This window comes from Sceloporus occidentalis, unplaced genomic scaffold, assembly GCF_023333645.1.
Source record: "Sceloporus occidentalis isolate IW3139 unplaced genomic scaffold, rSceOcc1.0.p SCAF_10, whole genome shotgun sequence".
Classification (NCBI taxonomy): domain Eukaryota; kingdom Metazoa; phylum Chordata; class Lepidosauria; order Squamata; family Phrynosomatidae; genus Sceloporus; species Sceloporus occidentalis.
The window spans coordinates 38,924,813-38,951,853 of NW_028316990.1; the positions used below are offsets into that span (position 1 = coordinate 38,924,813).

A 27,041-nucleotide genomic window follows, 5' to 3' on the forward strand; every position below is an offset into this window, starting at 1 on the left:
CCCGTCCTGTGAAAGGTAATGGCTACCTGGTCCAAAGGTGGAAGGCCTATGGACTATCTGTAATGCCAGGCCTTTCTCACAAAGGGTTTTTCTTATAAAAGTCCAAAGACATCTCTACCAGAGACCTCCCTCCCTGAAGAAATCACATACATCTGCACTTTCCAAGTAACTCTGGCAAGATGAATCAGTTTAAAAGCACTGAGACTGACCCATTCTGCTCAGTTGCAGAGTTAAAATATAATGGATTCTGGGGGGTTTTTTTGTAGCTTAAAAAATGGCCAGTAAAAGTTACTAGGTCGGCCAGCAGCCTATGGTCACAGCCTAATTCTACAAAGCCAGCAAGCAAACTATGAAGTGCAGCTTTTTCATTCTGGCTTGCAATAGTAATAATAGTAGTACTCGAGTCCTTTTGTGGCATTTGCAACTCGGAGAGGACGGCCAGCATTGAAAGAAGCACACAGCTTTTTTAAAAAAGCTTGATGGCATAAAGATGTTTTGACTTGATATCTAACAACATGCACAGAAAAGCCTTCCAATCCCACAAACCTTCCTCTGACCTGGTACCTGGGTATTTTTGATGGAAGGAGACATTCACAGAATGAAAAAGTGGAATAAAAATAAAAAGGCAAAACTGCAATTTAATAGAAAGGTGCTTTGGAGCAGAAAGGGACAAACCTTCTTCTCCTTTCCCTGGGGCTTGGGGGCATAGCAGCAAGAAAGGATCGGGAGCCGGGGCAGAAAAAGAGAGAGAAAGAAAAAGATTAGGAAATGGAGTTAGTCTTCCAAAATGGTTCCTTATGGGGACTGAGAAAGGCGATCAAGGAGCACCGCTCTTTAGGAAGTTCCTCCTGCTCTATGAACCCCACTGAAAATGGCAAAGGCATATGGCAGAGGAGAAATTAAATCAATAAACCTTGGCTGTGTTATTATGTTATTAAACGCAGGCCTTCACAAAACGAAAGTACACCGAACTTTATTATATACTAACTTCTTCCCCCTATTTTCAACCCAAGGCAGACAAGGTGCTTCTCCCTGGCTGTTTTCCACATTACCTAAGAAGTAAGACATGTTAGGAAATGTTCCCCTGCCTCCGCAGACAGCTTTTCTATCCCCTGCTTTATCTATCTGAGCTCCAGCGCCTCACCTTCACTCTCCATGTTCTGCTCTGTGCCGGCGTAAGTGCGCAGGAACTCTGCAAAAGCCCCGTCTTGCTTCAGCAGCTCTTGGTAGGACCCCATCTCCGAGATTTTGCCTTCCGTCATCACGATGATGGTGTCCATCACGGGCAAGTAACTGACCCCGTGAGTCACTAGGACCCGGGTCTAGAGAGGGAAACAAATGTGTGTGAGGCGGGAGAGAAGAACACAGAATTTGGGAATGAGAGGAACTTGCACATTTGTTGAGAATGCAGCACTAAGAGGAACTGTTTCTAATGCTCAGTTTGCCTAGTTGGAGACATATTCCAGCTGAGGAATTAAGGTCTTTTTAACAAAGTCTATTGAGTTCCAGATTCCAAGGGTATTGCTAAGCAAGGTGACCAAGAGTCCCTAACACGGATTGGAAAGAGCTAGGTTCAGGTCTCAGCTCACCTCTGGCAGTACAGAATCTCCCAGCCTGTCCTACCTCACAGGCATGTTGTGAGCATGACAGGTGGCTGGATGGGAGGGCTATTCTCTCTGGTCTTTCCACTCATCTTACAGGTACATCTACTGGGAACACAGGAGGCCAATGCGCTGGAAATCCCTTCCTAGAGAGTTAAGATAGTCCCGTCCGTCCCACGCACCCAACATGGTGCCCTTACGGGAGTAACAGAACCAGACCAATACACAAGGCCGACCCCACATACTTTCTTTTTTAGTATTCCCTTCGGTCCGATAACTTTCTCGAAGATGTGCCTCCCAACGTGAGCATCGACAGCCGACAAGGGGTCGTCCAGCAAGTAAACGTCAGCATCTGAGTAGACGGCGCGGGCGAGGCTGACCCTTTGCTTTTGCCCTCCGGAGAGGTTGACACCCTGCAGGGAAAGAAAGCGGAAGAGATGCATGCCCCTCTGTGTGAAAGTTCAGACCGTGAAAGTCAAACAGCTTGGCTTTTGTTTCCAAGACGAAAGTCTTAAGAAGCAGCAGTTTCATACAGAGGTTAAGGAAATAAATCTGCATGCGCCGGCCAAGATCTTGGTCCTGAAATGCTCTTGTGCTCATAAGAAGTGCTGCAAATGAGAGGCTGTGCTGCCCATGGAAATGGCAAAGAGATGTAAAAGCCACAGACATTTCTGACAATATTAGGGTGATACTATGACTAGGGAGTTGTAGTCCAAAGATTTTAACTTTTACAAGCTCTGCTTTGGTTACAGATACTTTTCAAGTGACAGCTTGGAAAGTTATCCTTTATAAGGCAATTCGTTCCCATTATTTATGATCATGTTTGAAATATCATCTGCTGCTGTTGTTGCTGATTACAATGCTGGAATCGTAACTTATTACATTACCTGTGTCACTTGTGAATCCAATATGCCTGTCTCTCAGTAACTTGTCACATACATTTGTCTTGTTTTTAAAAACTTCACATTATTTTGGATGGAGTTTAGGATTGATATAAGGATGGCATGAGGCATGAAAAAAATTCCATCAAAATGTCTCTCTAAAGGGTCAAAAGGCATCTATAGACTAACTTCTTCTCTCACTTGTTACCTTGCTTTCTAATGTCAATTTGTTACAGCTCCTCCATTGCACCAAAAGGAACTAGTTACAGGGAACTGCATTACTTGTTGCCTTGGAGTTCTGGGTCCAGCTGAGTTACACTCGCTAAGTTAGGAATCCAACAGAGGATCGCTTTCTTGACCAAAGATGTGAAGCAAAGGACAACTCAGGCCATGAAGTCTGAAATCACCTTTTCTCCAATTTCTGTCTGGTCTCCCGAAGGGAAAATCTCCAAGTCTGGCAGAAGGGCACAGGCCTCGATCACACGCTGATACTGGCTCTCCTTGGCTTCCCTCCCAAATAGGATATTCTCCTTCAGAGTTGCATTCTGGATCCAGGCTTGTTGAGGGACGTAGGCAACAGATCCCTGCAAAAATCAGAGAGCTAGTCGTCCGGTGTGAACCAATGTAAAAGGAAAGGAGGATGTCTTTCTTACTGTATATGCATCTCTGCAAATGTCATCCCAATCTGAGCTCCTTCTGCCTGCCCACTGCCCAACCCTCTGAGCCTTAATTTCCCCTGGATTCCCCTTCGCCACAAAGAGAGAGGTATAAATGACACGGTCCAGCGATGAGGCTGTAATTCTGTGCAAGGAATGGATTGACAAAACTATTGCAATAGCTCAAGCAAAAAAATCACACATTGTGGGAGAAGGACAGGAATTTCTGAAGGCGCCAGCCTCGAATGGGAAAAGATTCCTTCCTAACTCCAAGGAGGGTGATGATCCACATCAAACATGCAATGCTTTTCTATCAGCTGTCTGAAAGGTATCTTTTACTAAACGTATGCCTCCACTGTTCATTTCCTCGCCTTGGTATACTGCCAAGAAACAAGAAGAGGCCCTTCATGTCTTCTCTCTAGGACAGGAATGGGAAGTGTGTGCCTCCAGCCAACCCAGGTGCAGCTGGAAATCCAACATCATCTGGACAGCTGGACATTGCACTAGAGTGGGCCAAAGTTTCTTCTTCATGCTTTGTTATCTTTCCCCTGTCCATTTTATGGCCATACCTTGAGGGAGACATGTCCTTCTCGTTTCTCCATTTCACCAAGAAGTGCAGACAACAAGGAGGACTTCCCACAACCGACCTGACCGACAACTGCGACCAAGCGATGCTCTGGGACCACAAAATTAATGCTGGAACAACAACAAGGGCAGATACGTCATTTCTGTCCCATGGTGGCATAAAAACTCAGACCAACAAATGGTCAGGCAGCAAGAAAAAAACCTTATTCATTATTAGCTCCATGAAAATGGGAGAGAGCCACTGAAGAGACCATACAGCAGCAGCAGCAGCAGCAGCAGCAGCATTATAAGGCTGGATGGAAGGTGGCTCTTTGGGTGATTTCCAGTAGACCACCATGAATATTGCCAGCTGAAAAGGTGACAATGTGTGTATGTGTGTGTTTGCATGTGTAAACCAAGAAAGGACTTTGGTCTGAAAGGACTGAGAGTCCCGCGCTTAACACTAAACTCCTGGGCAGAACCCATGTTCAGATATACTATGCTTCTTAATCTAACCAAGAGAGGCGAAGGCCATCAGGGAAGGAGGAAAACTGGGGATAAAGGACTGAAAGGTTTGGGGATGGAGAGAGTTTTCTTCTATTCTATGCCTGACTCCCCCATCTCTACTTTAGTGTCTCCCAATGCTGCTCCTCTCTACCTGGCTCAGCTGAGTGGACCCTGGAGACTCAAAAGAGTAGATCCTCCAAGCCTGGAGTCTAAGGCCTGATACAGATAGGCCAAAATAAAACTGCTTCGAGTCATTTTGGAGGAATGCTGGTTAAATGATACATGCGTCCTAAGAGTCCAGAAGCCACACCAAAGCCACGATCCAGTCCTAAGGACTAGAGTGCAGCTTTGGTGCAGCTTCCAGACTCTTAGGATGCATGCATCATTGAAACACCATACCTCCAAAGTGACTCGAAGCAGCTTTATTTTGGCCTGTCTGTATAGGGCCTAAGTAACCTAACCAGGTGGCAAGTGGTCTCCAAGCTCAGGGAAGAGCCATTTTTTCTGGCAGCAGCAGCAGCAGCAGCAGCAGCACAGGAGGATCAACTCCAACAGCCTTTGGCAGCTTGGACTGGCGCTTGTGTTTACTTAGGACCTTGTCCAAGTGATTAGAATCTGAATTGCTCTGAAGTACAAGATATGCCCGGCTTTGCAGGGTGCGCAGGTGGAAGTGCTTTGTCCAAGGTGGATTTTCCCCTTAAGTCTCTCTTTCCTGCAGGACATAGCCCTGCATTGATATTGGTCACAAACTGGTTCTATGCAAAGCTGTGGAGGACAAGTCCCACAATATCAAATCCCTCTTTCTTCCCCCTTTCAAACAGATGATTCCAAACTCAGCAAAAACATCAGTCACACAACACATTCAACATACATAGTAACTGCGCTCTATGGAAACACTGGAAGGTTTATAAACCCAAAGAGAATGGCCAGGACAGAATTCAAACGGAGGGCTATTTTGGGAGTAGAAAAGCAGGGGAGGAAGATTCTTACTTATTCAAGCATGGAAGATCGCTTCTTGACCAGCCGAAGGTGGCGTTTTTCACAATTATGCTGTTGCCATCCGCTAGAAAAGAGTTTTCAAACCAGTCAGCCATCTGCCTGTACATTTGCAAAGAATTTTGATTCTGGGGCAAAGGGAACAAGGAGACGATAAAGAAGGTGGCTGCAGAGGGTACAGGATTGGCAGACTGGTTGGCAGCTGAAAAATGAAGCTGCCTCTTCCCAGCTGCACATGCCTTCTTTGTGTCCATATTAAACAATAACAGGGCTTCCAAAATCAGACAGGATCTGGTAGCCTTTGGGTATTCAGGCTTTGCATGAAACCATGCTAAAGTCTAATTTTAGCAGGAAGGAGCTGTAAGGAGCAATGGGTTGCAAAATGTCACCCGTGGGAACTTACAGTCTTTGATGGATCCTCTGACAATGCTGTCTGGATCCAACTCTTCGTGGGACAGAAAGACTCGGAGGCGCTTCAGGGACACACTTGCCTAAATAGCAAAGCCAAGAACGACAACATTACACCTCATGTTCTTTGCACCACATTTTTAAACGCGTGCCAGTGTTACCCTTCTCAGGAAAATCCGGCACACCACTGACATTTGGACCTCTGTACGTTGAGACAGCCATCCACTCAGACACACTCCTCTTTTTCCCAGCCCTCCCCTCCTTCAGGACAACTGGCAAGGATTCGCCCCAAGAAGAAAATCCTACTTGCACAATGCTGCTGATGACCATGGGAAGGATGTTCAGAGGGAACCGGAGGATGTTAAACAAGGCCAGAGACACAAACGCCTTCTGAGCGTCCAGGACGTTCTTCTCAGAAACTGTCACATAGACAGCAAATGTTGACAGAGCCACCTAAGAGAGAAACCAACCCAGAGCATGTTGCTATTGTTGCGCGTTATGTGCTTTTGAGTCATTTCTGGATTATGGCAGCTCTAAGATGAAGCCATCATGGGGTTTTCTTAGTGAGATTTGTTCAGAGGAGGTTTGCCATTGCCTTCCTCTGAGGCTGAGAGAGTGTGACTTGTTACCCAAGGTCTCCCAGTGGGATTCATGGATGAATCTAACCCTGGTCTCCAGATTCCTAGTCCAATGCTCAAACTACTACACCATGTTGTTATTGCTGTATTTCCCTCCTTAGACTCTGGGTGGGTGTGAAGTAGTAACAACTATTTGTTTTCTTGGAATGAAACATAATGCAGAAAGGAAAAGAGCTATACCACTGGTTTTAGTAAATGCTTTACCAACAACATCTAGAAGCTGAACATTTTAAAAAATCCCAGTCCTAATGAAGAGAATATCCACAGACAGCTGCTTCCTTCTGTGAGGCCAGACATTGCCACCCGTTATGCCTTCTTGTGTCCCAGAAAATTGGGACCTTGTGGTCTCCCTGGCACAGAGACTGCAAAACAGGGACGGGAATCATCCTGAGGCCCTCTAGATGTGCCTGGACTGAAGCTCCCAGCATCCTCTACTTAGCATGGCCAAGGGTGAAGAGTATCTGGAGGGCCTCAGGACTTCCAGCCTTGGTGGGAAATGGTGCGCAGGTGTGGTATTTGGAATGGGAAACTCAGAAACTGCACATCGACCTGTTGTTTGGCTGATAAAGGAACTGCCTTTGGTCTTTATCGGTAGAGGTAATCTCAGCCAAACAAAGCACTTTTAAGACAAAAAAAAGGGGGGGGATTGCTTTTTCAAAAGACTCAAGGTAGCTCTGCTTATTTTGCTGTTCCTGAGAACACTAGTGGTGAACCAAACCAGATTTCCTGTCCATGAGCATGGACTGGGTCCCTCATTGTCCTCAAGGCTGTGCAAATATTAGTCTTGTCTGACAAAACGTGCCGAAGGACGTCCCGCGTCCTGAAGGGCGAGCTGCGGTTGGAAACGCCAAGGGCTGGGGTATACAAGTGGTTGTTTGGGGGCAACATGTCCAGGGAATTACTTTACACCAAGTCAGAGTCTTCTCTATCTAGCCAGGTACTAAAGAAGAGGGCCCCGGGGCCCTGTGTCTCAAACCGGCCCCAATAGGCCCCAATCCCACCCCAAACTATCCGGTGATTTCCCAGTCTTCTCTTGGAGCAGCTGAGAGCCACAATCCCTTCCAGATCTCTGATTCAACAAACTAAGCTGGTTTTTAGGGATTCTGACTTTGAGAATTAAGCTTGCTTTCAGAGGTTCTGCTCAGTTTTACTGCTACAAGCTGCATCGATGCAAACTGTTGTGTTTCCCCCCCTCTTGTAAATGCATTTTATTTGCATTTCCCATGGCTTTAATTGTTAGTTGCTGCCTGGGGATTTGTTTAGTCTGGAAGTCGGCACACAAATCTAGCTAAAAATAAGTCAGCTGGCAAGGACTTACTAGCCTGGATGCTGATGTCGGCCAAACAGCCCCACAAATGAATGTTGGCAGTGGCTTTTCCTTTGGAAATGGAATGTGCCAGATGTCTGACATGTGTGCCTTGTTGTTGTTGTTGTTGTTGTTGTGTGCCTTCAAGTTGTTCCTGACTTATGGCGATCCAATCATGGGGTTTTCTTGGCATGTTTCATTCAGAGAGGGTTTGCCATTGCCTTCCCCTGAAGCTGAGAGGGTATGACTTGCCCAAGGGTCACCCAGTGGGTTTTGTGGCCGACATGGGAATCGAATCCTGGCCTCCAGAGCCATAGTCCAACACTGAAACCGCCACACCATGCAGGGTGTCTGTGCATATGTGTCCTCAAGTTCCCTGTTGGCTTATGGCGACCCCAATTTATTTCATAGGGTTTCCTTGTCAGTGGTTGCAATTGTACCCCGAGGGAAAGCAGTTACAAAATGGCGGGAGCTGAGGGCCAGCAAGGGCTTACTCACCAGGAACGGGGCACAGACCCAGGTGAAGGTGCCAATGGCAGCCAGGTATGCCGACTTCTTCAGCACCTTGAGCTCCTCTTGTCTGATCCCCAGGACTTTCTCTTTGAAAGCTAATTCCCAGGCGTAAAGTTTTAGCACTTTGATCCCGTTGAGAATTTCATTCATCAGCTTAATCCTGTCGTCTTTGCTCTTCATGTGAGCAACCTGAAATGACCCAAACGCCATCACTACCAACACCACAACCAACGCAACAACAACAACACAAAAAGAAATACAAGTCAGGGCAATCCTCGGAGTGAGCCCGCAGTATAAACTCGTCCTCGGGATTAAAAGCGTTTGGGGCTTGCTTCATTTTGGTAGCTCTGGGCTATAAAATGGAAGAATGGAGCAACGCGTCATAACATACAAATTGTACTGACAGGTTTTTAAACAAACAGACTCTATCGCAGTGTTTTAGCTGCTGTACCTTACAGATACTCAATTGCACCTCTGATCGTTTTAACTACTTCTTATCCCTGCTCACGTTCTTTACTCAGAGAACGTCAGTGATAGAAAGGCTTACAAACAGGATACATTAACGGTGAAAGTCACACAGCCCTCCAAATGCTGTTGGCAGTTCTCCTTACTACTGGACGCTAGGGTTGACTGGAGTTACAGTCCAAAAACTTCTGGAGGGCTACCTTTTTTCCAGCCCCGGGATTCAAGACGGTTTGCAAGTAATGATAAATACACCAGCCTTTGCAAAATTGTTGGGAAGAGCCTCTGACGCAAGTCAGGTGATTAGCATTTATAAACCTGGTTTTATCACCACTTTGTGGAGGTTATCTTGACATACTCACATCAGCCACTGAGCACCAGTCAATCATTGATAACACTCTTTTACTCAAGCAAGCGAGACGCGAAAGTACATGCATCACATGGATTTAGGATTTTGTTGTATTCATCATGCCAGTAGTTCTTAAATGGAAAGGAACTCTCCCTCACCTGATAGGTTTTGGTTTTCATGGCTATCACAGCATTCACCGGGACCAGAAGCAACATGACAGCTACACCTGCCAACACCGAGGGACCTAAATTCTGAAGGAAACAGGATTATAATGCAACACAAACAGCCCAGTCAATGGTGATAATACAGACGCAATCTCTTATTTCCTCCTCCACTCCTCTAGCTTGTATTTTTGGGGGGCTACGTCTTTGAACTACAGTCAGCCCTCAACATTTCTGGCTTTGATTATTTGCAGATTTGATTAATATGTTCTCTCTAGGAATCTCTAGAAGCTGACCATAGAGTTATGCTGAACAAACAACCTAGAGATTCCTAGAGAAAACACTTGTCTCGATATTTCTAGGTCCTCCGGTGCGGTTCTATAGCCAATGTCCACCTGATGTTGACCAAAGAGTTGCGCTGGAGGACCTACACATTCCTAGAGAGGAGTTCTCACAGGTAAACAATAATAGTATTTTTATGTGTGGTTTTCCACTTTCATGGGGGTCCTGCTTCCCTAACCCCAGCAAATGTGGACGGCCCACTAGAAATCCCCACAAACTGGACTTTGGGCGAGAGACTGAAAAGGCCTCTGTTTAGCTATGGTTAATAAGTCATTTCAAATGACACACGGATGGCCCTCTCACCTGCCACAGCAGATACAAAGCCAGGATGACTTGAAGAGGCGCAGACCAGACCATGTTGATGTAAGTAGCCAAGTCCATGAACCTCTGGGCATCCACTGACATCAGATTGACAATCTCTCCAACAGTGGAAGTCTTCCTGGCCGAATTGGTGATGACTAAAGCCTTGAAAGAGTGCAAACACAAAGAGGACTTTGCTGGGATCCCAGAAAACCTAAGATGCCTGGCATAAGAACATTCAACTGAAAGAGCTGATTTCCCTGAAGCCAGCAGTGAAACAGTGAAACACACACTGACCTAAAGTTGAGCCAGGCTTGGGTATTAATGGCAGTTTTAGATGAAACAGCCTTCTGAGGTTCAGCCTCAGCAAAACTTGGGTTCATAAATTTGGGGGGGGGGGATGAAGTTATTGCCCCTCCAAACAAACTCCCATCCCCTCATGAAATGTTCCTTCAGTCCCCATATTTCTGGCATTCCCAGAGAGTGAGACGCTGAAAATCACTCAGACCTTTTTTGCTGGGTTCGTCTTCCCTGGGTCATTCTGCTTGCCCCTTTTCTTTGGACACCTAAACTCTATTTCTAAATGGTCAGTGGATGTTTTAAGATGTTGCAATGCTAGAAATTGGGGAATGGAGGAAAATGTCATTTGAGGTGGACACAATTCCAACTTGCAAGGGGCAATGTCCTTGCTTTGTCCACCCCGATGCAACACCCCTGCTCCTCTGTTGCTACTAGGAGAAACACATGGAACTTCCTTTTAAATGAGTCAAGTCATTGGGAGTAGGGGGACATACATCTAGGGTGAAAGCCACCTGGAAGCAGGTGTTGCTGGGGCAGTTTCTCAATCCAGCTGCATCTGTTGCTTCGGTGATAGCAACACTGCAAAGTCAACCCTGGCTTTTGGCTTGGTTTGGTAAGCCACCCACCATGGCCTACGATGCCAGCTATGCCAGCAGAGTTAAGGTCCAGGGTTTCAGGCGGTTACCTTTCGATAAACAGCTCCGATCACAGCCGTTTTCAGCCTCATTCCCGTCACAAAACAGATGTGGAAATACTGGTGGAGGACCAGAGTCTGCAGCCCAGCTGAGACGAAGAGGAGGGCTGTGTAGAGGTAGCCTTGCCAGTTGGGGGCATTTTTGTCATTGACAAAGTTAATCAGCAACCTGCGAGAAACACATGCAGGCAATGTTAATGACTGCTGCAAAAGGAAGGAAGGAAGGAAGGAAGGAAGGAAGGAAAAAACCCTTTTTGGATTTGAAAGGAAATGCTGCTGTGCAATCACTTAGGAGCTGACCTCGGGCAATTTCCACATTTATCAGTCTCTGATTTCAAACAAACCCAAACTAATCTTCCAAAGAGATTACTTTGTAGTTAGAAAAACAGAACACTCTGGCCTTAAAAGAGAGGCAAACTGTTCTCTTTCCATTTTGTTCTTAGTCACAAGTTTTCAAAGAAGCTCACAAGAGAAACAGACAAACACACACACACACACAGAGTAATTGACTGTGACTGCGTGAAATATGCATCATCCAATCCTGTTCAACAGCAGCTAAAAATCAGCTGGAATGCCAGCCATAGATGCTGGCGAAACGTCAGGAAGAAACTTTTCTGGAACATGGTCACATAGCCTGAAAACCCCACAAGAAACAACTGTCATAGTTACTGTACAGCAAGGGAAGGAAGAGTAGGCGCCAAGCTTACTTTAGGATTTCGGGCCCGGCGAACATCATCAGGTCATGAAAGGCCTTGAAGAGGAAGCTCATGAGGAAATAGGGCCCAAAGGTCTTGTACAACACCTTGAAGAGCGAGGGTTCCCTTTCCTTCAGAGCAGGCTTGATGATCAGAGCTTCAGCCTCCTCCGTCACGTCTCCATTTGAGCTGCTCGACTTGGCTGGCTTCTTGGGTGAGTACAACATGGGAGCCAGCATCCTATGGAGACAGAAGCCATCAAGAGACAGTGCCATCCCAGTCACTCCCACATGGCCAATACTTTAGGAAAGATTGTTGTCAGAGCCGCTTGATAGTGGGATGGACCGTCTTGGAGGACGGTGGGCTCTCCTTCTTTGGGGGGCTATGAACAGACAAACAGAATGCTCACTTCTCAGGAGCGCTTTGGTTGGGGATTCCTGCGTGGCAGAAAGGGGCCATTGTGCCCCCATCCAACTCTTAGGATTCTGTAATATCTCTTTCACAACCCTTTGTTTACATGGTTGCCATTAAGGGGTAGATTGTGAACAAAAATGGCCATTGGTACATCAGCCAATGAATCCAATTCCACTTTGTTTTAAAAGTATTAGGAAATCACAGTTCAGTATCGCTTCTGTTAAAAGCACAGAGTTAAAAAACAATTTAAAATGTAACTTAAAAACAAAAAAGGGCCCCCCATTTCGCACACAGTTCCACCATTTGATTAAACTCAGAGGGCTGCCTAAATAACAAAGTCCTAATAAAAAGAACTCCGCATAAGTTTTCTTGGCACACATGAAAACAAGAAGGACTCCTCCCTACAATGATGTAAACCAGAGATTACTAGTAGTATCATATTGATAATATTGTATAATAATAATAATAATAACAATAAGAAGAAGAATGTATAATAATAGTACAGTGGACCCTTGTTATACGCTGGGGTTTGGTTCCAAGATCCCCCGTGTATAACAAAATCCGTGTATGCTCAAGTCCCATTACATATAATGGCATAGCAAAATGGTGTCCCTTATCAAAAATGGAACATCAAGGTAAATTTATACTTTTTTGGAACATTTTCAAACTGTGTATGCTTGAATCCGTGTATAAAAAATCCGTGTATAAGAAGGGCCAACTGTATAATATTGTGCTCCCAACGTACCTTTTTGTCTTTTCGTACTCCTTTGCCCAGTTCCTAGCCAAAACTGGCACCACTTCTTCTGACATATCCTCCTTGTTTAAAGACCACAAATCTTTGGCTTCTAATGGCTGCCGATAGCCCTGGACCATCAACCTGCGTTCGACAAGGAATGGTTCTTAGCCAGAGGAATGAGGCCATTCAGCATCTCAGGTTGTTATATAAGGTTCCTGCCCAAAGCCCACCTGGAACGGTTTATACATCGCCAAAACAGACTAAGAAACCATACTAGTTCCCTAAAAACAACAGCAGCAGCGCAGCCCTTAGAGACTGGGACTGTGTCTACTGCACTATAGGAATATTTTCAATCTGTCTGATCAGCAACAGGTAAGGATTCCTTCCACTATATAAAACAGGTTTGCGCTCACACCTTTAGGAGAGGAATGCACATTGTCAGCCTAGGACTGGCTCCCCAGTTCTCATCCGTGGAAGGATGGGTGAGCTTTCTTTGCCATGAAATCCCCTGCTGCATCCATGGATCACCAATAAATCTCCCTTTTGCACTGCTGGCTTTCTCTCAACTCAGTTGCCCCTGAATCTGTTCTGCTGTGGTTCCCCTGCCCAATCCTTGGATGCATGCTGTCTTGTTTTTGCAGTTCAAGGGTCATTTCTTCTAAAATGGGGCCCTATTCCTCCGTGCCTCAGTTTCACCTACGTATGACCAACTTTGCAAAAGAAAACAGGAGGGAAACTATGAAGTTTGGGAGGAGGTTTGTTTGCTGGACCTTTACTGTAACATCTCTTTTTCTCTTACCCAGTTATCCACCAGAACGTGATCTTGGACAGGAAAGACGCACTGGACTCTGGGCAGGGGTTCTAGTGGGAGAAAGAAGAAGAAGAAGAAAGAGATCCGGCTTGTGACAAAGGAAAGCCCAAGGGGCAAAAGGCTTTTTATTGCTTTGAAAGTGGCTCTAACCAGCAGGTTCCAAATCTGAATAAGTGTGAGAGAGAGAGAGAGAGAGAGACGTATCAGTGAAAGAAATATAATTTTGAAAGGGCTCCTTTTGGACCCACACAGAGCCCACCTTGCAAGCTGCTTCCAACTCCTACCAAAGAGAAACGGGGGCTTAATATGGGGAGGGGGCAAAATGGGAGCAAAGGAGAATTCTGCCCCTCCAAAGAAGTTTTCCTTCAGTCCCCAGAACTTCTAGCATTGCAGTAACTGGAGCGTTTGGAAACCAAGTTTAGGCCTCCAAAGAAAAAGGGGCACCAAGGAAAATGACCCAACAGAGCAAACAAAGGAATTCTACACATTTCCAACCTCTCACTCTCTGCAATCCTACAAATTTGGGGACAGAGGGAAAATCCTCAATGCTAGTCATCTTGCCTCCTCCTGGAGCTACACAGCTGGAGAGCGACAACATGGCCAAGGGCCAGTTTACTTTCCCTTTCTGGGAATGTGCAGGAGCCCACGCCCGAGACAGGAACCGAATCCACATCCCGCGAGGCCAATGTCAGGCCAAACCAAACACTGCCAAGAGGGTTATGAAAAGGGCAAGGGAGAGGGAACTGAAATCTCTCGCTTCCATTGCTGCTCAACATCAACCCACAGAACTGAGAAGCCTGGCCAACTTCCGCTCAGAGCCAGGCTGCAAGAAAGCGGTGCCCCTGTAGCCACCCAGCCCTTTGCCCTTCCTCCCTTCCTTCCTTCCTGCCAGACTTTGTGGGCTCCAGATTAAGAGCTGGAACACAAGGTGAAACAAGATTATCATTTTCAGAGATGATCAGTGGTATATAAATCAGCTATGTAAACAAGCAGTGTATTACAGGATCTGCTATGCATGTCTGTTCCTTTACCCATCACAGCAGAGATGGACACAGTAGGCCCAAGGGCCCCACTACTGGTTATTGGGGACCTCCAAATCCCTCCTTTGCAGGCTACCCCAGCGCTCTCTTCCTCTGGCCAGAGCCATAGTTTATTGGGTGACAGCGCCAGCCAGAAACCGGGTTTGCTCCCAATTGCAGGAGGACCCAAGCCAGGAGTGAAAGGACTCCATGCTCCAGCTTGCTGCCTGGACAGTGGCCACACCATGCCAACTGACCCATGGCACAGGTGCGTGGTGGAAGAAGACTTCTGACAAAGATCCTTTGATCCTTCCTCCATGCCCTTGCCTGATCCCCTCACTCATTTTGGGATACCTGCCTGAGATGAATTCCCTCAGAACACTGTTCCTGCCCCACAAATCCCCTGTTCTCCGCCCGTACTGCTGTCTCGCTTGGCATACGATTATCACCAAGGACACCTGCAGGAGTTCCTATTTGCCCGAGAAAAGGAGCCAAAACAGCCATTCTGCCACACAAAGCAGAGGGAACGGAAGCGGACTCTTCCTGCCCAAAGCCAGCCCAGTCCTCCAGCTGTTATAAAGCAGGCAGCTGGCCTTCTTGCTTCCTGCCAGGCGGCTGTTTAGGAGGCTTCCTCCGCTGTGTTCAAACTACAGCACTAACCTTAGGCTCCATGCTGATTTATATTCTCAGCCACACAAAATAATAGACCAACACAAGCTGTGCTTATAAAGGTCTCCATGAAGGTTAGGCAAAAAAGGGCTGCAGTTAAAGCCAAAATCTAAATCCACAGGGAAAGCACTCCTATGGTTCAAGACAGACAAACACTTCATGACTCAGTTTAAAGGGACCCTCCCCTCCACACGCAGACACATGGCACATTGCCATCACATTCGGCCACAATTATATTTCTGGGGTGACACCGCAAGGAAACCAGGAGGCGGTTTTTCTCCTTTGGCATCTATAAAACTGCCATGGCCTTTTATCTGCCCAGCTACTTTATTTACGAATTCTATAACCCATCCAACGCCTTCTGAGTTATAACATTCCTTCAAGTGCTCAAGTTTTCCATTGAAGCACACTCTAAAAAACATGTCCAGTAAGTAACACGAAACAGACTGCCATGGAAACCCCCCTGAAATACCAGAACACCCAGCAACAACAATTCCTGATGCAAACAGTATGGCTTAAAAGGAACAATTCTGAAGATCAAACAGATTGGTGTGCAAGAGAAGGAGAAGGTGCGAGGGATCTTTCACTTTCAGGGGCAGCAGTCAAAAGAAAGCTATCCACATGAAGGCAGAATCTTACCCTCCAGGAGGTTTCAAGGAGGCAAAGAAAAGCCTGAGACAAAGAACTATGTTGGATGAAGTTATATCGGTAGCCGTTATCATTACTATTTTATCGTCACATCAATGATTAATCACTAAGTCGGATTTTAAACTGGTATCAGGAGGTGTCATCACTGTATTTAGTTTGACAACCAACCTGTGAAGAAGTCCCCGACTCAAAAAAAGAGGAGACATACCCAAACAAAGGATGATCTATGCGCAACCAAGGCACCAGAAACATCTCCCCAATCCACAAGTCTCTTTTTGCAGCTTCCTCCATTAAATGCAGAATTGTCAGTGTTGATTCTCACATCCTCTTTCCCTCTCCCTCTCTCTACATCTCTCTCACTCACATCCAAAAGCTTCCACATTGCATTATTTTTGGAAACAGAAAAAGAGGAACAAAATGACCTTTTAAAAAAAGGAAAGCAGCACCAGCAGCATTTCAGACAACGATGAACTGCTTTTCTGGAAAGTCTAAGAAGAGTTCTCAGGAAGACTTATTTTAAGCAATTGGTTGGGTGTGGTAAAATTATTATTAGAAGCAATTTACCCTAAGCAAGCAAAATGTCTTCCTAGGCGATTTCTAAGACACGGCAATGGCAGCTTGTTACTTACTGGGTCGTGCACAGTCTCTGAAAACAAAGGCGGGCGTTCGGGGAAACAGGACAATATAAGCTCAGTTAGCACCAAAGTGAAGTAGATGAAGAAGGTGATATAGCGGAAAACGTCGACTCCAGCAACCTGGGAAGCGGAGCAGAGAGAGAAGAAGATTCAGGACTGGCAAAACCTGAGCTTCATCACTGAAGGAACTGTTCATTTATATCCTGCCTTTCTCCCAAGAATGGGGCTCAAGAACATAGTTAAAAACAATACAGATTAAAAACTATACAAAAGCATCACTACAAGTATACATCTAAAAGTTATTTTTTAAAAAAATATGCAATTAATGAAGATAACACAATAAACATGATACAATATTCAATCATCCTTCCATATTTGCAGCTCTGATATTTGCGGATTTGCTTATTCACGGATTTGATTGATATGTTCTCTCTAGGAATATCTAGGTCCTCCAGCGCAACTCTATGGTCAGCTTTAACTAAAAGTTGCACTGAAAGACCTAGGAATTCCTAGAGAGAATTCTCTACTAGGCCTTTGTAGCTCCTCTGGCGCAGTTCTATGGTCAATGCCTGGCAGATGTTGACCACAGAGTTGCACCGGAGGACCTAGAGATTCCTAGAGAGGTGACCTCTTGGGTGAAAACATGTTTTTGTTACTTGCGGATTTTCCACATTCACAGGGGTCTTGTGTCCCTAACCCTAGCGAATGCGGAGGGACAAGTGTATAACGTTTCAGAAGAGTCCCACACAGCAACGTAGGCCCACCAGAGTCGATTCCTAAAAGCCGGACGATTAACCAGAAGCCGCTGATTTAATGGGCCATTAGTCGCTCCGTCTCCCGGCTCAATCATTAAACAAGCCAGACGGGATGCAATGCTAGGAGCTTTATCAGCGCCAAGCCAAAGAAGGCTTCCTTACCGTATTCGAGGCGTGCAAAATCTTTGATCTGAAAGTCACGGTAGCGCACAGGAGAGCAATAAGCCAGAAAATCAGCATTATCCCTGAAGACTGGGCTCCTTTCATCCTCTCATATTGTATCAAAAACGTGGCAAGGAGCTGCAGGAAGAATTCGGAGAAAGGGAGACCATTACCATCCAAGGAGGCTCAGAACACCAGAACGAAACGTGAAGCAAGGCTTTCCACGTAGAAATCCAAACAGCAGCTGAAGCGGCGCTGCGACATCTAGTAATGTGGCTTCAGAATATCAAGATGTTGGTCCCACAACAGTTAGCCATTAAAATTAAATGAAGCAATTAAATTAAAAATGAGCAAGGACACAAATTTGATTTGTTTTCTAAGTAAAAATGTGGATCTCAGTTTGCCCCAGAAAGTGAGATAAACCACGGCTGTTGAGAGTGCTTTTATAAAGGGCTCATTTCATGGCTCTTTTTGCATTTCGTTAACACTGGGAAACACTCATTTAAGGAGTTCCTGTTGTTCTACATCTCGAGGAGGAGTCTGTTAATACGAGTTGCATGAAGTTAGAGAGGGAGCCCAACACTCACCATGGTTATGCCCAGGATTGTGGGGCTGACTAAATAAACGGGAGCTTGCAAAATACCGCGATTTCTTTCCCAGAAAGAGTAGAAAAGGTCTGCCCAGCAGACGATCCAAAGGAAGAGACCCAAGGCCTAGAAGGGAACGAGAAGACATTTAGAAACAAAAGAGCAAAGCCCTGTTGCCATGAAGGATGCTTTCGCAGAGAAGGGGCTTGTGGTAGCTCACCATGCTCCCAAAAGCCACAGCAACTACAGTTCAACACATCTGCCGCATCCAGACCAAGGTTTTTCACATGCTTCCCATGTCAACTCTCCTTCTGAACCAGCTCCCTCCTTTTTGTCTCAAGGGCTTATGTCACAGAATCCTTGGAGATTATCACACGGGAAAGGGATAAGGATGGGATCGCTATATGTTTATGTTTATGTTGTTTATATGTATCCTCATCCCATCTGTGACTGCGATCCCACAAAAGGCTTTCAGCTCACAGCGCCACTGTCCTGTCATTGAAGCGGCATTGCATTAATGCCAACTACCATTAATGCAAAATGCCAGGCAATGCCACTTCAATGATGGGATCTGCGCAATGTCATTTGAAAGTCTTTTGCGCGACTGTGGTCAACCGCACTTTCCGGATGGGATAAAGTCCAGATAAGTACGACATTGTATGAAAACCTTCTTGTGATTGTGTTATGAGAATAGGAAAAGGACATTTTGGTCTGATACTCTTTCTAGACTTGGAAGGGGCCCCTGGAATCATCAGATCCAACCTCTGCTCAGTGCATGAACTCCAGCTAAAGCATCCCCAGCCTCTTCTGGAAGGGGTCCGAGAAGGAGCGCCCCAACTGCACCCAGCGCTTACTGTTTTGGCTTTGTTGAGAGGTGACATTTGGATGTATCCCCTGTCATGGCGCCGGAGGTACACGAAGTAGACCGGGAAGCAGGCCCAGAGGTAAACGCAGGGGATCCAGACCAGGATGGTGTTCTGAAAGCACTTGGTGAAGTCCGGCCGATCCGTATACCAGGTTACGTTCCAGTCCTGAGGAGAAGAGAGGTCAAGGAGGTGGATGGGAGAGGTCAGCGGACCTGGCCTTTCCTACTGACCTGCAAGGTCCTTTTCTAAATTATTCCGAGAGGCTTTCAGGAAAACAAGTGCTTTTAACCGGGGCACTGAACTCATCCAAGCCCCAACTGCTTTGTATTGCTTTCTAATGTAAGTTCTAAATCTGTTTTTAACACTCAGCCCTGCTCAGGTCTTGCAAAGGCAGGAAGGAGCTGAAGATTGAAATGCCAATGGCAAGAGATGGCTTTCCCCGCCTTCCTACCTTCTCTCTCTTTCTTTTGCAGTTTTTAATTCTCTTTTATGGGCTTTCGTTATGGGGACGATATTTCCTTGCATATGAATAGCAATGTACATTTCCACAGAGGCAGCATGAGAGAGGCCTGGCTGACTGTTGATCTGTCGCTTGCCCTTGACTCTTACTATAGCTCCTCTTTTATATCGCTCTGAAAGTGTTGTTCACTTTTTTTGCTAGTTTTGTTTATCAAGCTTTACCAAAGTTTAGCTTAACCCTGTTTACTGAGAGGTTATACTGTTTTGTATGGTTTGCCACATGGGATTCTCATTGGGAAAAACAAAGTGGGATGTAAACAAGCTGAATGGGTAAATAAAGCGATTCCAGCCAATCTTATGGACCCAAGATTGGATTTAGAATTGCCCAAACTGAGACTGGAATTTCAAACAAAGGTAGTTTGTTGCGGCAAAGCTCTGGTGCCACAACAAACTACAGCACAATTGCCATGATTCTAGAGGATTGAGCCTTGGCAGTTAAAGTGGGGTCAAACTGGATTATTTCTGCAGTGTGGATGCAGCAAGTGACGGCTTTCCAATTATACGCAACAGATCCTTTCAAAGTTCCTTCCTTTTGAATGGCAAGCGCTTTGCCCTCTGTCTTATTTACTCCAAGGAAGATGCAAGGATATGCGCTCTCTAGGTGGCACCTGTTGGGTTTTGGCGCTGGCACTGACACGCCAGCCTCTGCGTCCCTCCGATGCCTTTCCAGCCCTGCCAGGAATGCCCTAACAAGATTAGCCCAGCTCTCCGCTCGCCTCTCTCCAAAACCCTCGGAGAGAGATTAACGGCTATTTTTAATGGTCAAGCAAAGGGGAACAATGCTAATTTTAATGGCAAAACAAACAATTAAACAGCTCCCACCAATTCAGGAGAAAGAAGGAGCCTTTCTTCTGACCAGACCAAGCAGGTCGCAGGCAGGAAAGCACAGCCGACGCAAAAGAGTTCTCCATTTGCATGGGCTGTTTCTGCAAAAACACACACCGTTTTCTTTTCTAAAGTCCCAGACAACTGAACAACTCCATCGCACACTTAGCAAAGGCTTTTCTTGACTGTTAATAGCAATGGGAAATGTGACTCTCTCCAGAAAGCAAAGCTGACTTTGACAAAGCTCTAGAAAACAAACAGACTCCCCTGGCTTCCCTCCGGACTCTCCCAGAAACGCTCTCTTGGCACAAAAAGGCTCCTGGGCGCAAGAAGGAGGGTCTTTGCCCAAGTCTCAGAGAGAAAGCTCTGTGAAAGCCTGGCCCTGAAACCTTGGCAGCCGGAGAAGATGGAGTCCAGGGAAGGTGGGCTGGCCGGCCGGCCGGCGGGGATCATATACTGTGACCCCAGGCGACCCGAAGGCAGCCTGGTTTGCCCTTCCCAGGGGCTGAATATAGCAGAGCGGGTGGGTTTGCAGCTCAGCGCCAAGGGATGCCAAGAAGGCTGATGCCCAGAGAGGCTGCCAACCAGGCAGAAGGCAACAGCTGCTGCCTTTTCAATCAGGAAAGCTCATTTGACACACAACAGATATTCCCCTTGACAAACCCTCCCTGAGCAAATCTTGCCAAGGAAAACCCCATGACAGCTTTGCCTTAGGGTTGCCAGCCCAAGTCCTGACTTGAAGGGACAAAGCAGCAGCCTTGGTTCTTTCCACGCAGCTGCCATCTGCACCCTCCCTAATTTAAAAGCTTTGCGCACAATACAAAGAGGGGCATAACTACGAGACGGAGGGGCAAAAGGAGGAATTGTAGGAGTTCTGCCTCTCCCAATCACACTTTCCTCCAGTCACCACATTTCACACCCTTCTTATCAGTCTCTCAGCTTTGCATCGTCCTTAGGGTTTCCTTGGTCAGATTTACTCTTTGGAGGAGGACTGCTTTCCTCTGAGGCCGAGAGAGTGTGACTTGCCCAACATCATCCAGTGGGATGCGCATGATCCCTTTTCCACTGGGAGAGAAAGCAAAATGCATGAGTGCGTGACTTTTAAAAGGTCAAGCGGAGAGGCATTCCTCGATGCTCAGGTCGCCTTGGGCCATGTCCAAAGCGCTGCCCGCCCCGATTCAGCCACACTTCTCTGCTTACTATCTCTTCCTGGCCCCAGATATTTGCTATAAGAAATGGCAATGGCAAGCACTTGCCACACTGCAATAGGTTCGCCTTTGGCAAAACTGCAAGGCACTGGAGGGAATGACTTGAAGGCACACAACAACAACAACAACAACAACAACTGTATGAAAAGATGTTTAACACAGAAAGGGTGCACTTTCAAAGAGGGAGCCTGGTTCAGTAGAAAAAGGGAAGGAAAAAAAGGAACACTGTGCCATCATCCTTAAGGCTGACTACATTCTTTCAGAGCAAGCTTTTTAGGGGCTGCAGCCCATTTCTTCAGAAGTAAAGCTGATGCTGAAATAGACTGGATAAAAAGGGTGACTGGCAAGATATCCCAGTAGGATGTGCCGTTTCCTATTAGGGCATCCCATACTGGCCTCTGACCCCAATCCTAGAAACAATTGTGCCCTTTTGGTGCCATTTGACAGGCTCTTTTGCAAAGAAAACACCTCCCTTAAGTTATGACTGAAAAACAACAAGCAGAAACTCCAAAGGTTTCTTTCTTCTTCTTGAACTTTATCTGACGCAGCTCTGTCTGGACAGCACCAAACTTGGAATGGTTTTATTTTTATATCAATGTGCTAATATGGCTCCAGGATGGCCAGAAACCCGGGTCACACAAACACTGAGGGGAACACTGCTGCGCGGCGTCACAATAGTTGGCGCAAAATCTAGCACACTGAAATAACCTGTGGTTTAAGGAATAGCAATAAAAACGAGAAGCAAGCAAGGATGTTGTGAAGCGGGTTGAAAGCAAAACGGCAGCGGGTGAAAATGACAACCAGCAAAAGAGCTCACACCGAAAGAGGGAACTTGGCAAAGCAGAAAAGCAGTTCCAAAAGCACAACAACAACAACAACAACAACAACAACAACAACAACAACAAATGACACTGGTGGATTAGCGTAAAATATTACTGGTCCCACACCCAGAAATATCTGCATCGCTCTTTGCACAACAAGAGATTTTTCTGCCATTCTGACCGTCTGGAAGGGAAGCATTGTCTTCCTGAGGTCCATTTTCCTTTGGCACCAAGAGGTTGCCACCGGAGATGTGACTGTGTTTGTGTATTTTGCAGCCCCATTGGGAGCTTAAGCAAACACTCTTATCTGCTATGACTCAGCCAGATGTACTTCCCTCGGAGGTTATTATGCCATGTCAAGCGCAGCTAAGAGTATCTTGGAATCCTAGCAATCTTGCCATTATCTGCCTTTGACACAACTGAGACCCGCCATTGCCGTCCTTTGGAAAACACTCGCATAGTTCGGAGGCAGAAGGAGCTCCTTAAGGAGGAGGAAAACAGACCGACCGCCTTGAGATCCAGTTTAGGAAAAGGCAAGGTATTACTACTGATCATAACAACATTTTTATAAATGAGAAGAAACATATATATCATTGTGAAAAGGCCTTCTCTCGGGGTGCTGTCTGAAGGCACTTGATGCAGTCAACAGAGGAGTCTATCACACTGGGGCTAGTTTCAGCATTGAAGAGAGATTAGACTGCATTTAAAGCATCCCACAAACAAAGCAAAAATGGCAAGGAATTGCATGCATGACTATCATGTGCAACTGTGCAAATAAAGTCTTCTTGGAAATGTATTGTCGCTGAAATCCCAAAACTAAAAAGATGTGCATTAATGCTTCTTTGTGACCAGTTTAATGGCAGGTTTTGTGTGACATCGTGTGAAATCGTTTCATGTAACTATGTCATTTCCCCCCAGGAGATTTGTGGGGGAAACTCCATTCTGAAGCCAAGGAGGTCTGGGTATGGTTTGCTACCTATGTGGAGATAAGAGCTTGCAAACATCACTTCTTTTGGACTACAACTCCCAAATTCCTCCAGACCATCTAAATTTTGGAAGCTGCAATCGAAAAAAGGAAAGAAAATTCTTTCCAGGTTTATTTCTGGGGCTTCTGGGCTTTGCAGTCCAAAACACCTGGAAGAAGAGAGTTTGGGAACTATTGGTAAAAGGGAACTATAGCAATGGTTTTAAAGAACCACAATGGCACCCCAACGCAAAGGGACCTTGCAGCAGTTAACTTGGAGACTAACTGTGCGGAAGAAGACGCAGCGTAGGAAAGTAGACTTAAGTAGGCCTTGTAGAGTTAAGTCTACGAAAGCTCATGCTACAACTTCTTTTGCAAGATCCCTTTGCATGCTGATATTCCTGAACAATAACACAATGCCTCTGAATTACCCCACAATGTAGGGAACGCGCTTTGTGCCGAGTGTGGCTGTATCCGAACTATCCCCACCGCATACTGTGCTAAACGTGAAAAACGCTGGTCTTCTCAAACGATGCCCTTTTAGCTCTACACAAATGCGCCGCAATTGGCATTCACAGCAGCGAGAGCCTGGTCAGCGCAATCGGAAAGCGCACAAGAAGTGTCTAGATGCCCTTTGACAGCTGTGCAATGGATCCTCCTCTCAGCTGGGAAAAGCCATGCAGCCCCTAGAAAAGCTGCGGTTCTCAAAGGGAGGGCTCTGGGTTCGGGTCACGCAGGCAGGGAGGAGACAACGCCCCTCTTCCAGACCCTACAGGCAGATGCCATGGCATTATGACACCTTCATTTACACTGTGGTGCCCTTTTAAGCCCTTTTGCAGGGATACCCAATATCAAAGTCCTTTTTCTTTCCAGTCACACGGTTGTAAGCCACCGTTTTGCATTATATCCAAGCAAGGCCAAATACTGAGTGAGCAACACAGAACAGTACCAAATCCGTATGGGGCACTCTATCAATCCACAGAACTGGGTTGGGGAGCAGCCATGGATTTTCATATTCCATTACAGCAATTGAGGGAAGATGACACACCAATTCCATCTCACTCTTCAGCAGAAAAACATGGTAAACAGGGCCAAAGCGGTTGCATAATCTTTCCTGACAACGTTTTTCTTTTGCCCAACTGCTCCAGGAATACTTACTAACTGCTTTGAGATTAATTCATTATGAAATCTCCAAGATAATGATTTGCAAGATTATTATGTTTTGAAAGAGGCAGCATGTACTGACTTCAGCCCCGGCTGCAGCACTTTCCCAGCCTCTTGCTTGCCAGGATCATTCCTGAAACCGTGATGAATAACGCTGTCCAAAGGGAGATGCCACTAAGGGAGCAGGAAGGCTAGAAGACATCAAGGATTATTGTTGCAGTGTGTCAGGAGAACCTTTCTGTTCCACCAAGGAAATCCAGGCTCTTCCAAGGAGCAACCCTTGAATGCAAATGCGGCAACAGTGACTCACTCTTCAGCCGTGATGGGAATGATTCAGCCAGAAAAGCAGAACCCTTCAAAAGGCCCTTTTTGAAAACAAGGAGCCAATGTCCCAAGGAGAGCCAGAGACTGAGTTTGGGCCTCTTTCTCTGGAGCAAAGCCAATGGCGAGGCTGGCATCTGCATGTGGCATTCGCTCAATTGCTGCAACCAAACACGAAAAGACAGGGCTACTCATCTCGAAAATTAGGCGCGCGCCATCCTTCCTCCGCGTTGCGCCGGTGGGAAACTATGAGGAAAGAAACTCAGCAGGGAGGTAATGAGACTTTTCAGCGAAACCATTAAGCCTCTGCTTGCTCTCTGCCCACAGCCAACCTTCGCTCAGCTGGGTTTCATCTCTGGGTTGGTGGCTCTGCAAGAACATGGTTGTTTCCATGACCAAGAACACTGCTGCAATTTGAGGGAGAGCGCTTAAGGCACCACCAAACCACCCTGGAATGGGAGGACAGCGATCCAGAAGAAAAGGTCCTTTTTGGGACCACAATGCCTTCATTTGTAGGCCACCTTTGTCCCAGAAAAGGAGAGAAGAATTCACTTGGAGAGCGCCAGACCTTCAGGGAAAGCTATCATGGGGTTTTCTTGGAAGGATGTGTTCAGAGGGGGATTGCCGCCAGTGCCTTCCTTTAAGGCTGAGAGAGCGTGACATGTCCAAGGGTCACATCCTAGGCTTCTATGGCTGAGAAACTCTGGCCTCCCAGAGGTGCCTTAGCCAAACGCTCAAAGCATTGACCCACACTGGCTCCCAGAGTAACTTACTGGAAGATCGGCCTTCATGTTCTCCATGGAGAACAAACCCTGGCTTTTTGTTGTTTGCCAGGGCCAAAGACATGCCAAGACATTACCACACTTGATGCAACTTTCCCCACAGGGGAGTCATGCCATCCCACGCACTGCAAGCCGCCACTGCAGTCAGAGGGAAAAGAGAAAGGGAATTCATCTCAAAGGCAACACACAACCTGCAGCCGAGAGAGACACATCCACTAACAGGCCGCTGCGTGTCCCATACCTGCGCAAAGTGGCATTTACTGCCAAGGAAGCGTGTGCAGCAATGCAGAGCAGCCTGTGTGCAAAAAAGCTAAAAGACGGACCGGGAAGAGTTTGGTGACAAGAACCTTTTCTGTGAAACAACAAGCGCGACAAGGATTAAGACGAGAAGCACACTTTCCAGCTCCAAGGCTCACAAGGCCCTAGGTGTGGGCCTGTTATATAAGCTTGTTTGCGAGTGCCATTGTGTGCAGATAAGACCAGCTTACACAACAATTGTAACCCTAACCCCCGCCACAATGGGAACATCCCAGAAACTGGTTTCTTTCTTTAAAAACAAACAAAGCACACCAAAAAGAGAAAGGTGTACAATAAATGCTAAGGCAGGTTCACGCTTCCAACACTTCAAAGAGGGCAAACGGGATTCATGATCAGTTTATACATTTTCACACAAAAGAAGGACTTCTGCCTCCATCCCCAACAATCTTGTGCCAGGAAGGGAAAAATAAAACCTCCGAGTCCAGTTTCCCAAGATCTACAAAGGATTAGGCGCAGGACTGAACAACACCCAGAGAGAAAAGAGTTCCTCGCAATAAAAGATGAGGACACAGTGAGAAGGGTTGTCTTTCCTCCTGTTTTATAAAGCCCCTTCCAGGCTCCACAGTCAATGAGGATTCGGACCCTTGGCTGGCAAAGAGTGAAGATGCTGGGAACCAGAGCATCCTCTTCCAAAATGCCTGCCTGCCTCCATCGAAGAGGAGAAGGAAAGCGGAGAGATTCCTCTGCAACACCTAAACTCTCCTATCTCCTTCCTACAGAATCCAGGGATTTGTAGTTTGGGGATGTGCTCAGAGCTCTCTGGTCCAGTGCTTCTTATCCTATGTGGCGTGTCTCCCAATGTTTCAGGGGCTGGTCCCATATTGGTGACCATTGCCTACAAATACTTCTTCCATTCCCAAAACCTCTCCAGAAACCAGTGGCAGTAGATGGCAAAGGGACTGGCACCGATCTACGGACCGCCAAGTTGAGTGGCAATGCTCTATTCCTCTCAAAGGCCCATTTTAAGTGCCTCACATGCAAATCCCGGGAAGCCATAGGATGGAGCCATGGCGGTTAACATGGGCTCAAAGCGGTGTATTGCCAGGTTTTCAAAGCAGCATCAATAAGGAACAGTTGAAATCCATGAAGCGCAGGAGGGCTGGCAAACAGGAGCTATGGCTACTGGCAAGGCTGCGCTTTACCTAAACACCAAATGAAAATATTGATTTCAGTGAACTGAGCCATGCATTTCTCTGTAAAACTATCAGACTCTCCCCATTCGTAAATCACACAATGCACACATTGCGGTCTTTCTCAAGGGCCCACAATCCCAAATAGCAGATGGTTTGGGCATTCTTTCCAGCCTCTATAGGAAAGGAAAAGCTTTCAAACCCTCAAAGAAGGGACATCCCTCAACCCTCTGAGGGACAAGATTTCAGGGCCTCAAATAAAGGATGCCCTTTATAGCAAGGGACACTTGAGAGCCACAAAAGGGACAAACCTT

The 27,041-nt window shown here is 46.4% G+C and overlaps 1 protein-coding gene across 3 annotated transcripts in view; it reads right to left on the reverse strand.

Annotated features, from left to right (window-relative positions):
• LOC149306547 (multidrug resistance-associated protein 1-like) overlaps positions 1 to 27,041 on the reverse strand; it is a 43,927-nt gene that overhangs the window by 14,365 nt on the left and 2,521 nt on the right. The window contains exons 1-20 of one of the 3 annotated variants that reach the window (XM_089539968.1): positions 22,175 to 22,855; positions 18,664 to 18,840; positions 17,810 to 17,935; positions 17,223 to 17,360; positions 16,300 to 16,425; positions 13,323 to 13,384; positions 12,533 to 12,664; positions 11,386 to 11,613; positions 10,670 to 10,847; positions 9,688 to 9,849; positions 9,040 to 9,132; positions 8,056 to 8,259; positions 5,920 to 6,066; positions 5,609 to 5,696; positions 5,200 to 5,272; positions 3,708 to 3,834; positions 2,890 to 3,066; positions 1,847 to 2,014; positions 1,145 to 1,322; positions 676 to 696 (exon numbers count right to left, since the gene is read on the reverse strand). In XM_089539968.1, the coding sequence (XP_089396094.1) occupies positions 676 to 696; positions 1,145 to 1,322; positions 1,847 to 2,014; positions 2,890 to 3,066; positions 3,708 to 3,834; positions 5,200 to 5,272; positions 5,609 to 5,696; positions 5,920 to 6,066; positions 8,056 to 8,259; positions 9,040 to 9,132; positions 9,688 to 9,849; positions 10,670 to 10,847; positions 11,386 to 11,613; positions 12,533 to 12,664; positions 13,323 to 13,384; positions 16,300 to 16,425; positions 17,223 to 17,360; positions 17,810 to 17,935; positions 18,664 to 18,840; positions 22,175 to 22,330 (2,761 nt within the window). In that variant the 5' untranslated portion in view covers positions 22,331 to 22,855. Of the gene's footprint in view, positions 1 to 675; positions 697 to 1,144; positions 1,323 to 1,846; positions 2,015 to 2,889; positions 3,067 to 3,707; positions 3,835 to 5,199; positions 5,273 to 5,608; positions 5,697 to 5,919; positions 6,067 to 8,055; positions 8,260 to 9,039; positions 9,133 to 9,687; positions 9,850 to 10,669; positions 10,848 to 11,385; positions 11,614 to 12,532; positions 12,665 to 13,322; positions 13,385 to 16,299; positions 16,426 to 17,222; positions 17,361 to 17,809; positions 17,936 to 18,663; positions 18,841 to 22,174; positions 22,856 to 27,041 lie in introns of those variants that run through there. The other 2 variants (XM_089539970.1, XM_089539969.1) reach the window with 2 other exon arrangements.